General features: G+C 35.9%; 1 protein-coding gene across 1 annotated transcript in view; it reads right to left on the bottom strand.

Moving 5' to 3' along the window:
* Positions 1 to 12646, bottom strand: part of KIT (KIT proto-oncogene, receptor tyrosine kinase) — a 72347-nt gene that overhangs the window by 37514 nt on the left and 22187 nt on the right. The window contains exons 3-7 of the mRNA XM_006274133.4: positions 12070 to 12348; positions 8702 to 8847; positions 5302 to 5461; positions 1872 to 2061; positions 919 to 1034 (exon numbers count right to left, since the gene is read on the bottom strand). Of these exons, the coding sequence (XP_006274195.2) occupies positions 919 to 1034; positions 1872 to 2061; positions 5302 to 5461; positions 8702 to 8847; positions 12070 to 12348 (891 nt within the window). The remainder of the gene's footprint in view (positions 1 to 918; positions 1035 to 1871; positions 2062 to 5301; positions 5462 to 8701; positions 8848 to 12069; positions 12349 to 12646) is intronic.

Genomic DNA, 12646 nt, shown 5'->3' with positions numbered 1-12646 from the left:
GATTTTGAATCTAAACATTTTTGTAAGATCTTTCTGGGAATAACTTAATTATGAAAACCTTTGTTGAAAACACGCAGATGCTTATTATTGTGCAGATGTAGTAGCAGATGAGTAAAGGCCACTATGGGCCAGATTCTATTCCACCTACGGGGCATCTAAGTAGATTTAAGAGCCCATGCGCAGTTCTATTTCACTTTGTTCAAATCCCTAAAAATTCATCAATGTATCTACTTTGTGATGCACCTTTATTTAACCCTCCAGATTAACTCATGAAAAAGCAGCAAGGAAGAGGAAGACCCACCCACCTTTTAAACTGGCTGCTTTTCAAGGACATAGAACAGCATGGAAAAGAATCACATGTGGGGCTGAAGTCCACTTATACACCTAATAGGTACAGCAGAATCTATCCCTATGTGCATGAACAGATACAATGATTCCTTTGAAAAGATTTTTAAACATTTTATACAACTTAATTTTTGACAAATAAGAGTTTAAACCAACTACCAAAAATGCAAATTGGATATCTAATCCCTATTAAAATATCCTTCTCCACCCTAAATTGCTGGAGACTTATGGGACAGGCTTGGTTTTTGAGGACACCTATTCAGGTGCTGAGGTACCACCCCACAATATAAACACATCAATTTTTTAAAGCTGCTTTATGCTTACCCTCTGGAATTCCCTTATGAGGATGCTTAGGGAGGTGTATTCCTTAGAAATTAATTCATGCATGACAAAATGCTCCTGCAAAAGTATCCTGTGCATTTATATGCTGACATTTTCCTAGTTTTACAGCATTTACTCTGTGATAAAAATCTCATATGCTGAACTACATTGTGACATCTTGTACATACATTATATTTTGTAAAATGTGATCATCACATAATGAAATATTTCAGACTGTTCATTTTTACTTACTTTTCACGTAGACGCTAAACGTTATAGAGGAGTTGGCATCAGAATTGGATGCAAGAAATGTGTACATGCCTCCTTCTGTTCCTTTTAATCGGGTAAGGTGAAGCTCATTCACATAGCTATAAAAGAAGGAGGCATTAAACACTGCTAGGCTTATTACTTACTGGGGATTTATCTACGCAAGAAATCACTGCATAGAAAAATAACACATCACTTCAGAGTGCACTAATCCGTGCTAACTTTCTATACAGACACTCAGTCCAAAGTATCTTTGTGTGTGATAGTCTACTCCAGTGAGGAGTACAAGTGTCCAAACAGGGAATCAATCCAGACTAACTCTAGCCATCTAGACTTAGTGTCTAGATAAGGGTAAGAAAGAACAGTTGCAAACATGGTGCAGTTAACTTAAAGATATTCCAAATATAAATTAAACAGATTGTTTGTGTCACAGTTTATGTTGTAAACCAAGCTCTACCATATTTAAAGCCCTACAGGGCTGAATCCTACCCTTGCACAAAAAGAAAACCCCACTTAGAAAATGAGCCAAAAAGTTTTGCAGCAGTACGTATATATTATGGGTATATACACACTCTGAGTTCACAGCAAGTACTCAACCTTGGAGCACAAACAAGTGTACTAGGAAATACACTCAACAGGCACAACAGAATGAACACAAAGACCATAAACAGCACAAACTAGGGAGCTTTTATGTTACCATCCACAATTCAATGGCAGTCGGAGCAGCAAAAATGGTGGTCCTGGACCAAAGAGTTGGAGGCATGAATCACAAAGCACAATGAGCCTATACCCCAATCTGTGACAGAAGCATTGCCTGGCCATTTCTCTTCCCCCAGTCCGTTTGGGATTGGAGAAAAAGTATTTCTTTTGCATCTCTCCACCTTCACCTTCTGTGGAGAGATTCCAGTATCTGCCATGCTTACAGTCATTCATATTACCTGTTATTGCCCAAATCCTTGAAGCGGACAGAATGATCAGATGAATTTTGTAATGTTTCATTCATATACATCCACACTTGTTCTTCGGGTTTTGGATATGCCTCACAATAAACAACTAAATTTAGATTTTTTCCAGCATCTATGACTAATGTTGTTTCGTTCGGAGTAGACAAACTGACAAATCCTTTATCTGATGGTAATAAGAGAAACAATTTTAAATAATTTTTGCCCATTTTTTCAGTACTGTAATACACCATTCACTACTACTAAGGCTGTGATCCATCAACCTATGAAACAGGAACCCTTGTTTCAGAGGTGGTGTGCTAAAGCCAACACCACTAGATATACACAGAAATAGATGACAACCTAAGAGCCAATGTTGGGAAATCTTCAGTTGCTTTTACCAAAGTAATTTAATCTTCTGATCATAAATCTGAATATCCATGCCTTAACTCCTGGGAAAACTTAAGTGTGTGCTTAACTTTACTCACTTAGTTAAATCTTTCCATAATCACAGTCCTTGATTTGTTGCTGGCTAAGAAATATAGAGAATAAAAGCAAGAAGAATTGATCATTTATGACAATGAATTTAATGCTTCAGAATTTAATTTTTCACTGTCACGTGTAATTAAGAATTGCATTACAAATGAAGCAATTAAAAGTCATAATTAGAGAAAAAATGTTACGTCCACATGTCTGGATACAATCCTCATAAATGAAGGCATCTACTGCTGTGTCTTAATCCTTAACTTGGCAGATATCATTTATCACCATGAACTTAGATTCTGAAATATCATGGACAGCAACATCTTTACTAAGATGGTTTTCATTTCATTAGTAAATCCATCAGCCTTAATAGTACCCATTTTAAAAGACAAATTCTTCATTCCTACTTCAATTCATCTGTGCACTGCCAGTTTTGGTCCATCTGACAGACAGACTGTGCTATGAGAAAGCTTGTTTGCTGGTAGCTCATGTTCCATAAAAGCTATCACACAACTTAAATCTTAGCTTACAAGGTACTTTGCCTATTTGGACCTTTGCTCATGAATAGCCACACTAAAGTCAATAGCTCTGAGAAGTGCAAGTCACTCCTGCAGAATGTCCAGAAAAGGCTCAAACCCCACAGGGGACAAGTCAGATAAAATCTGCTTCTGAAGGGAGAAATTAGTTCGATGCTAAAACATGAGGTTTTTTCCCCTTCCCAAATTCAGTTTTTGTACAACCTATAGAAACATTCCATCCTTCTTTGAAGCTAAATTTAAGATTAAAATTATATATAGAAATTTGCAAATAAAATTCAGTGATTAAGCTGCCAATACCCAAAACAGATTTTTAGAAACTGCTTAAATGTTGTGCTTTTTTAAAAAGTTGATTATCTAAAATATACCAAAATACATCTTATTTCTTCTAAGTCTTTCAGCTAACATAAAAAGCATATTAAAGTACTGCCTGACACATTCAAAAGGATCTGTCAGGTATTTTATGTATATGACTTCTATGATGTAGAGAGCTGACACAATAAAGAAAAACAGTAGCTCGTCTGACAATTCACATTAAAAAAAGTAAATAAATCCAAAAGAGGCTGCTGGATTTAAAATAGTTGACGGAGGGGGGGGGTAATTTGCTCTTTTGGGGAGGAGGGTGAAAGGTTTTCTTTGTGAAATCTCTGAAGCATATTTTAACAACTTTTATAGCAGCAGAAGGTTGGTCCCCCTGCTTTACCTATGGTAGGTTAGGATGTTATGTATTCTCTTGTGTCAGGGCTGACTGGATGGTTTTGCTAAGAGGTTAGACAATAGGTTTGTACAGGATGGTCTGAAGAGGAATGATGCTGCCTCAGGCAAGGAGTTGGATTAGATGACCTGTGGAGGTCGCTTCCAGCCCTACTTCTCTATTATTGCCTTGAAAATAAAAGATTCTAGCTTGTAACTAATACTCAGAAATTTTAGTTTTATAAAAACATATCATATAGGTATTTTTCTGACTGAAAATATTTTCTGTGTTTTATAAAGTCATTCACACTTCATTAAATACAACACAGAAGCACAGGGCAAGCCTGCTTTTTTCTGTATTTCACAAAAATATCATGAGCAATTCAGTTCTACATTTGCATTCTTAGTAGTAACAAGAGACATTGTATTGAACAGCCTCCCTTCCTTTATTATAAACACTCATATACCAGGTTTGTTTCTTATACTGGAATCTAAGGAAAACATGCATCAAAATGATCAGCCAAATCTTCATCTAGTGTAAATAGGTTAGTGGTACTAAAGTCAGTAGAACTGTACTGATTTGCACCAGCTAATAATCTGCATCACAGATGTATTGCGCTTTTGTTTCTTTTGAAGCAGTAGGGAGAGCCATGAAAAGCAGATTTGTAATGGTATATTTTTGACTGAAAAACTGCTTTTAAAATGAACAGGTGGATGCCCAACTAATCACTATATAATGAAATACTGAGGTTTGATGGCTATATTCTCTTCAGTTTCTACATCTTTTGAAGCTGAGGAAATGAAAACATTTCAGCCAATTACAAAGATTTGCTCAGAATTCTCTTGCTAATTATGCTAATATGTCCCTAATCAATTTAGCAAATTAGCACTTATGGTGGTTTTTAATATTTAAAAAGCACTGCATGTCATAAAAGTTAATAGACAATATTTGAGGTCTAAATAGTCCTTTCAATGCAGCCAGTTAATAAACAAAGCACAGTAAGAGTATTTGTCTGCTTTTAAGTCCAACGTTATTAAATGGGACTCTCCACTGACTACAGGGAGCTTTGGACCAAGGTCCTATTTATTGTAATACATAGCAACTACAAGGGAAATATACTCCATTCTTTTTTATGTGCCAAGATTTCTCCCAATTAGGACTTTATTAAATAAAGATAAATATGAGCTTTCTCCATCAAATGACACATTAGTGTGTCCAATAGATCCAACACAAAATCCTGGAATGGGCTGCTAAAACTATTTAAGTGGAGGTGTAATATTAAGGCAAACTTCTGTAGGATTAATAATAATTCTGCATATTAGCAAGATGGCTTGAGGCAAGAACCATAGCTGGAGGCAAAGTTCCAGCATACAGTTCCATTGTAAAGTGGGTAAGAAGATGAAGAAACGTAAATTATGAACTTCATTAAGATCAAATTAGTTTTAAAATTGAACTAGTTAAGATTGCATGAACCAGAGAGATGGAAACACTGGAAACTCATATTAGATAGAAAAGCAAACCATTGACATACCTTAAGTTACAGTAATTAAAGGACAAATAATACACAAAAAGACTTAATCTTTTTCTTTCAACACAGCACCAATGTACAATCCATTTTAATAAAATAAGCCTCTATTAGTCAATGTTTTAAAGGTGGAGGTTGGAAAGTTTCTATACCTCTTAAAAACGTAACATTTCTCCAAGAAGTATTTACCTAGAACATTCAAGGTTACTGTGGCTTTGGATTTTCCGAAAGCATTTTCTGCTTGGCATGTGAATACTCCAAAATCATTAACTCCCACTGAACTGATGCTCAATGTTAATTTCCTTACATATCCATAATCACCCACATTGTTGCTTCTGCTTGAAACATTCTGTCGGTAAAAAACAATTAACATCTAAAATACTGTGTATGCAGTGTCTTTCCTAGATAAATTAAAAATAGAAGTAATTATAACTTCACTATATTAATATTCATAACTTTAAACCAGAATAATAATCATGACAAACCTGTCACTGGATCTTCTCCATACATAACAACTACATGATCAGCTGTCCTTGAAAAATAATGCACTTCATAAAACTAAATTCCCTTCCCTTTGTTCTTTATTTTCCTTCTTCTTCAAAGCTAACTCATACACCCTTACTGTGTTGTGCTTTACTGTGTTCAACTTTATAAGGTCATGAAAACTCTCAACCCAAATGAGTTCAGTGGGACTTGAGGACACGCAACACCTTGTGATTAGATTTGTAGCTCCTCAGGCAGGGGATCCAATCTGTTCACATGTTTGCAGAGTGCCACATGAATAGATACGAGCCCCAGTCACAAAGTCAAAATCCAAATTTACCCCAGTATTGATATTTGTTGCACTGGTGTCATGTGGGGCAGTCAAATTGGGTTCACTCTGGGTAATTTTCTAATACAGTACCAAGAAAAATTCAGATTCTGCAGAAAGCAAGCTTCTACTTACAGTAAACTAGTTCTAGTTCTTATGTATGGAGGCTAGACTGCTAACCTTTGTGCTGACCTTGTTTAGAAGCTGAGCATCCTTCAGAACACGGTATCTGGGATAAAGTGAGATGCACCATTCAAGCACATTTTAAGGTGCTGGTTTTAAACTATGAAATGATAAGTAGCTTAAGATCCAGTTATAGGAGGAACCAGTTCTCTTCACTATTATTCTACCACAGCTGGGCTCAGTATTAATGCTCTGGGTAGAGGTCCCTCAAAATAGACAAGAGAGATGTTTGTTAGGATGCTGTGTATTCCAGAGAGAGAGAAATTCCTTACATTTTAGTCCTTGGTCTGGCAGAATCTGCATTTATTAACTTTCTGGGCAAACTGAAGGTTTCCTCTCAAGTACTTGCTACGTTGAAGATTATTTCTAGGTGCTAGGGCCATAATTAAAACAATATTTTAGATGGGCACCATCTTTTTGTGGAAATCACATATTAAATTGGGAAAATGTATACATGGATATTAGATTAATTCAAGCTTAGTGCTGATTTATTTTTCATTTAGATTAGTTAATGAAAAGATTTTCAGTTTTTGGAGTTGCCAAAGATGAATTTCATATATTTAAGAATGCTCTAAATTTTCCCTTTTTATAATAATGATTTTGTATTTTAAGTAGGAGTTAGACTACATAGACAAACTTGCTTGGAATAGATTTCTCTCTCAAAAGCAGCAACAACTACTACCAATCACGAACGAAGTGAACATTTTTTACTCTGACCTATTCAGGACAAAATGCAATTTTGCTTCTATTTAAATGCATTAATATTTTGTTTTCTAGCTGTTCCAGTATAAAATTTAATTTGATATTGGATATTTACAAGATCGTATCCTCTGGTATTTACAAAACAAGACTGAAAGGTCAAATTCATTTGGGAAAAAATATTTTCCATGTGGATTTTTATTCATAAAAATATGAAGCAGCCAAACATGAAAAAGTGGGCAAGAAAAGACCCCAATCTTACCACAATCAAGCAAAAAAGAAAGAAAAGAAAAAAAGAAAGGTCTCAAATGAAAGATTTACAAATGACCTTGGCATGCTACCAAAAGTCCCATCTGCAAGTCCCATACAACCAGCATGTCATTTAGGCATTCATAACCTCTGGAACCATGAGCTAGGATTTCGCAACAGATAAGCACTTAGTGATAGAAATTCTGCCAGCACCAATGGATTAGCTAGAAATGGCATGGGGAACCCAAGGGAAATAGTATCCAGCACATATTGCCTGAGGTTGTGTGATTTATCTAACATCACAATATCACAGAAGCCTTTTTTTCTTTGCACACATGGATTGCAAATTATATATTCCAGTCATTACCATTAACAGTAAAAGACCTGCCAATTGGCATGGGAATGTATGCTGCAGAAGCAGTAGAAACTCTTCATAGGAGCTTTTAATTCATTTAAATGACAAGATATACCCTGAAGACTAAACATGTTGTAAAAAGACAAGCCAGTGACATTGTTTAGACCGTTTCTTATGAAATATATTTTAATATACAGTTCCTAGACTATACTGAATTTCTTTACAAGAAGCTGGCAATGCATATTTTGTGTAGGGAGAAAAAAAATCACTTCTGTTTCTAAGAGCTTCTATTTGCCAAAAAAAGTTTGGTAATGGAAGTTGGTAATTTAAGGCACACATGAGCTATGGCCAATATTTTCAAACGTTTCATTGGTCTGCTCTTTGTTTTTTAGAACGAAAAGGTACATTGTGTAATTTAGACAAATTAAAAGCTCCTATAAAAACTGACTGCTAGTCCTGCAGCACACAATCTCATGCTAATTGGCAGGTCTTTTACTGTTAATGGGATGTGTAATTGACAGTCCATATGTTGATCCCTTGCAGCTACTATTCACTTTAATGAGATTTGAAAGTGCTCAGTAGTTCTTGTATCCTAACATAGTGCCTGATTTTCAGATTTAACTTCATATGCTCAGGTTTGCCAATATTGGCCACACAGTCTACCCCTGTACTGTAACAAATAAAGTAGTAAAGTAGAAGGCACGGTAGGTTTGCAACTTGTAGACTAACCAAAGTAGATATAGTGAATATATACCCTGCCTTCTACTTGACGTCAAACTAACATGAGGCATTTATAGACATGCTCTTGGAGGTGGTGGTGGCGGGGGTGTGTGCTTTAATTAGCATAGCTCCAAGAGCCACGCTAATTAAATCACCCAGAGCATCACAAGCATCAGCATCCCCATGCTGAAAAATGGTGGCAGAGGCACTTTAACTAAAGTTTGTTCAACAAGCTTTAGTTAAAGCATCCCCGCCGCCATTTTTCGGCACAGATGCTGATACAACTCATGCTAGAGTCTGCTCCAGAGCATGTATTGGAGCCCGTGGCTATTTACACCTCTATTCTCATAGCACGGTGAAGCCACACAGGAGGATCCACAGTGCACCTCCCATCTCTGCATAGTTCTGTAGGAACAGAACAGTCCTGCCCTAACTAAAAAGGCAACAAACTGAAACTGCCTGAGTGTCTCAAAACACTGCTTCAAAGATGTTCTATTACCAAGTATATTACCAAGGTCCCGTTGTTCTTTGAACTGCATTTTACACATTAGTTAAGACTGAAATGAACTCACCCCATTTCTATGAAACCAAGGCTGAGTCCAAGAGGCACTCACAGTGCTGTCTATATCTTTTATTGTGCATGTAACTTCAAATTTTTCTCCTTCTTTCAGAAGCTGGGTTTGTTTGGATACAGTGACATTTGGAGAGGCTTTGGGAACTGAAAAACAATTTAAGAGTACATTATTTTTCATTACCTTCACAGCCTTTGAAAGGGATAAAAAAAACCCCCAACCCAAGTAATTAGACTCCCAGTGAAATCTGAGACCTAGAGGTCCTCTTTGGCTTTCGCTTCAAGAATATTTTAATTTCTGTCCCCTTTTGAACTATACTTAGAGTAAGGAAACGCTTATTAAATTTTTGCAGTTTGCATGAATAAACTTGGACAATATTTAACAATCAACTATGAGTTATATTCTATTACAATAAAATGATATAGTCTACAGCTAAAAAATAGATGCTGTTAGAATTATAGGTACTATGGAATTATAAAGCAAAATCAAATACAATGTTTAAAATATAACATCTACTAGTTAATTTAGAGTGACCTTCTATTCCCTTTCTGGTCATTTAAGTATCCAGTTTCAGTCATCTGCATGGCATTTTTGGTCATTTAAGGTGCCAAGAATGACACTTATATACAGGTAGGAATTTTATGCCTGGTTCTACCAACTACTTGAAAAGAAATCTAGGACGTGTAAAACTTCAGGATGGCACCTCAAAAAGTAATATATTTAATGGATCTCTCTACTAGGAAAGGCTATAGAGGCCAATAAATAATCAGATTGGTTCTCAACTAAATCTTAAATAACATCTTCCCAAGCGTATTTTATAGTACCCAAGAGACAAGAGGAAGTTGGAATAGAATGGGAATACTTTTGTGACATTCTAACAGTTAATGACAACACAACAGTACAATAGCAAAATAATAAACATCTGAAAAGCCCTGGCTTCACCAACTGAAATAACAATCATCCTCAGTTTCCAAAACACTGCTTATAGGGAAGCCTGATACTAACATTTAATATTAATCATAGTAAGGAAACTTTTCCTAGGAACAAGATTTTCTGTATCAGGCAATTTTTTAATCACACAAAAGTCTTCATAACTGCACTTGTAATGCAAACTGTTTAATAACTGCTCAACAAATTAAGCTTTTTATTTAAGTACTAGTCCTTCTGCTTGATAAGATAACCTTTCAAAGGTAAACCAATGGATTTGTAGCTGCCTAATTTTTCAAGCAACCTGAAACAATAACTAAAATAAAACTGGAAACAGCACCCTTTCATCTTAATGGGTCCTTAAATCTAAATGGAAAGAAATTGTAAAGTCAACCTCGTTACCTGTTTTAATGTTGTTTATATTAGCAGAAGCATTAAACTAATATGCTACCACCAGTGATACTGGAGTGAAGATGCATGCTAGAACCCTGTGCAACAGAGCAGAATATTGCCATCAACGGTTATTGGGGTGTTGATTAAGAAATTCAACTATTCTACCTTCAAATTTAAAGCTGCATCTGGCTGAAAGGGTAAAAGATGCAAATCTTAACCAATACCAAAAGCTTCAATGGCCAGATATAAACTGTCACCTTCCATGTCTTTGAGTGTCAAAAGCTTGACTTCTTTTCAATTTTTCTTGTTTAAAAAATGACAGTCTTTCCGCCATCCCTATCCCTGAAACATGTGGGATATGCAAATTTACTACTAAGATATGGGTCTCACCGAGGTTATACTGAATATACTATGTAGTTCTATGTTTCATTCATTAAAAACCCTTTATTTTGAAATTCCATTTAAAGCTGCTCAGTGAGCACAGACCAGTGATCAAGGACAAGGACATCACAGGCCCCGCTAGCACATGCTAGAAGCTTTAAGCACTCAAAGTGGCAGTCGAGAAGGATGCAGACTTAGAGCTCTATCTAGATAATACTTCAGGGCCCCTGAACCCTACAGATCCCTTGCACCTTGCCAGCTGTCAAAAGCACTAAGTTCTCTGGACTCTGTTCCCACACCTACTCTTCCTCTTAAAATGCAGCTAGGCATACAGGAAGGAGTTTGGGGAGAGGTGACAGCTTGGATGGGCAGTGCTGAATAAGGCCACAGTTCCAGCTGTTGAAAAGTGAAACTCTGTCACTTAATTTATATCTCGTATGTTATATGAGACTAGATCCTTGACTTATTGTTCAAGTGACTGGGAATGTGCATTCGTGAATTCCATCTGCTACTGGCTGATGTGTAATATTAGGCAAATTATTTAAATGAATCTATAAAATGTGTATCAACTACCTGTGTAATTACCTCACAGAAACACTGTAAAGGCTTACTAGAAATGGTATTCAAAAAGTATAAAGTTGACATGGTCACAATTTAGACATGTAGTATAATAATTTCCAGCTTGTGATAAATAGAAAAAAAGTGGGTATTCCATAACATGGGGAAATGGATTATCTTCAAGACTAAAAAGCCAAATTATATTCCTATCAGGTGTTTAGCTAGATTCAGGCACCAAAGTGTAATCCTATTCCACCCTGCCCGAGTCCCTGGCACATAATTAATACAAAAGGTGGGTGCTCACTAGATCACATTAAGCATGGGTGGATTTACAAACTCAAAAATCACAACTTTTTTTTTTTTTTTTTTTAAACAGTGATACTTCCTAAATCTAGGAATGCATAGAACAGCTGCAACTGAATTTTTGACAGCAAAATTTTGGACAAAAAGCATGGTTATTATATAAAGAAACATGGCACTTATTTATTAGATGTACATGCCATCCTTCCCAACAATCAGTTTCTCTTGTTCTAATCATCACATAGACAAAAGGAAGGTGATCAGGTTTGTTCACTTAGCAGGCCAGTCATGCCCAAAGTCTACTGAATAATGGGTTCTGTTGAACTTTTAACAGATCAAATGAATTTAAAAGCTAGTGTCCAATAAGTATCTCAGGACCAGAACCTGATTCAGAAAATCCAGGGTCCTCACATTTCTTTGTAGCTAAATGGAAGTCAGTATGGACAAAAGCACAGAACCTTCTGAATTGTCTCAATGGCAAACATCATGCGATACCCTCCTGTCCCCTTGAAGCTTGCTCCCCCTTATCAGAAAAATCTCTCAAGCTGTTGCCAAAAACTGTTTAGGCCTGTATTTAGAAATTATATTATTATGATTTAGAATTATATGATTATGATTTAGATTATGAATTATATTATTATAATTTAGAAATATATCTGATTTTATTATGTAAAGAATGTAATAACCCTGAATTGACATAATTTAATGAAAGCTTTCCATGAAAAAGTTCCATGAAAAGGAAAAAATTCACATTACTAAGGCATTCATCAGTGTGTCCACATGCATACAGAATATTTAAAATGGCTTACCTCCTCTTACATTCAGAGAAATCGGTTCAGACATTATCTCACTTCCATTCTTCTGTACTGAGCACCGGTAGCATCCTTTGAATGATCTCTGTACAGTTTTTATGAGGATTCCTTTGTGGGGATCAGGAACAAGTTCCATACCCTTGGGCAGCCATGGGCGATCACACATTTTCAGAGTGTAATTTGACACATCTGGATCTGTCAATGGACACACCACAAGAATCTCTCTGTCCTCTTTGGCATAGGTGGGAGAGTCAACAAGAAAGAGGATGTCTGGATCTAGAAGAAAGGTAAATCTGTAAGATAGACTGCAAATGTTAAGGTTCCAAAAACCTTAACTGCCACTTTGTACAAAGAATACATTAAGCTATACATTGAAACAATAAACTGAATAGTGCAGAGTCATATTTGCCTAAACAAAACTGCTTGAAAAACCTTAATAAAAAACAATTTAAATATTGCAGGTAGCAGTATAAATGTGTGAAGTAATTTTAGAAGTCAGTCATTTAAAAAGTTAGTGCAAAAACCCTTATTTGTTCAGTTTAAAAAAAAAGGAAATTACTTTTTTACCTGGTTT

Source organism: Alligator mississippiensis, chromosome 2 (genome assembly GCF_030867095.1).
Source record: "Alligator mississippiensis isolate rAllMis1 chromosome 2, rAllMis1, whole genome shotgun sequence".
NCBI classification, from domain to species: Eukaryota; Metazoa; Chordata; order Crocodylia; family Alligatoridae; genus Alligator; species Alligator mississippiensis.
This window is presented reverse-complemented; position numbering and strand designations above follow the sequence as displayed.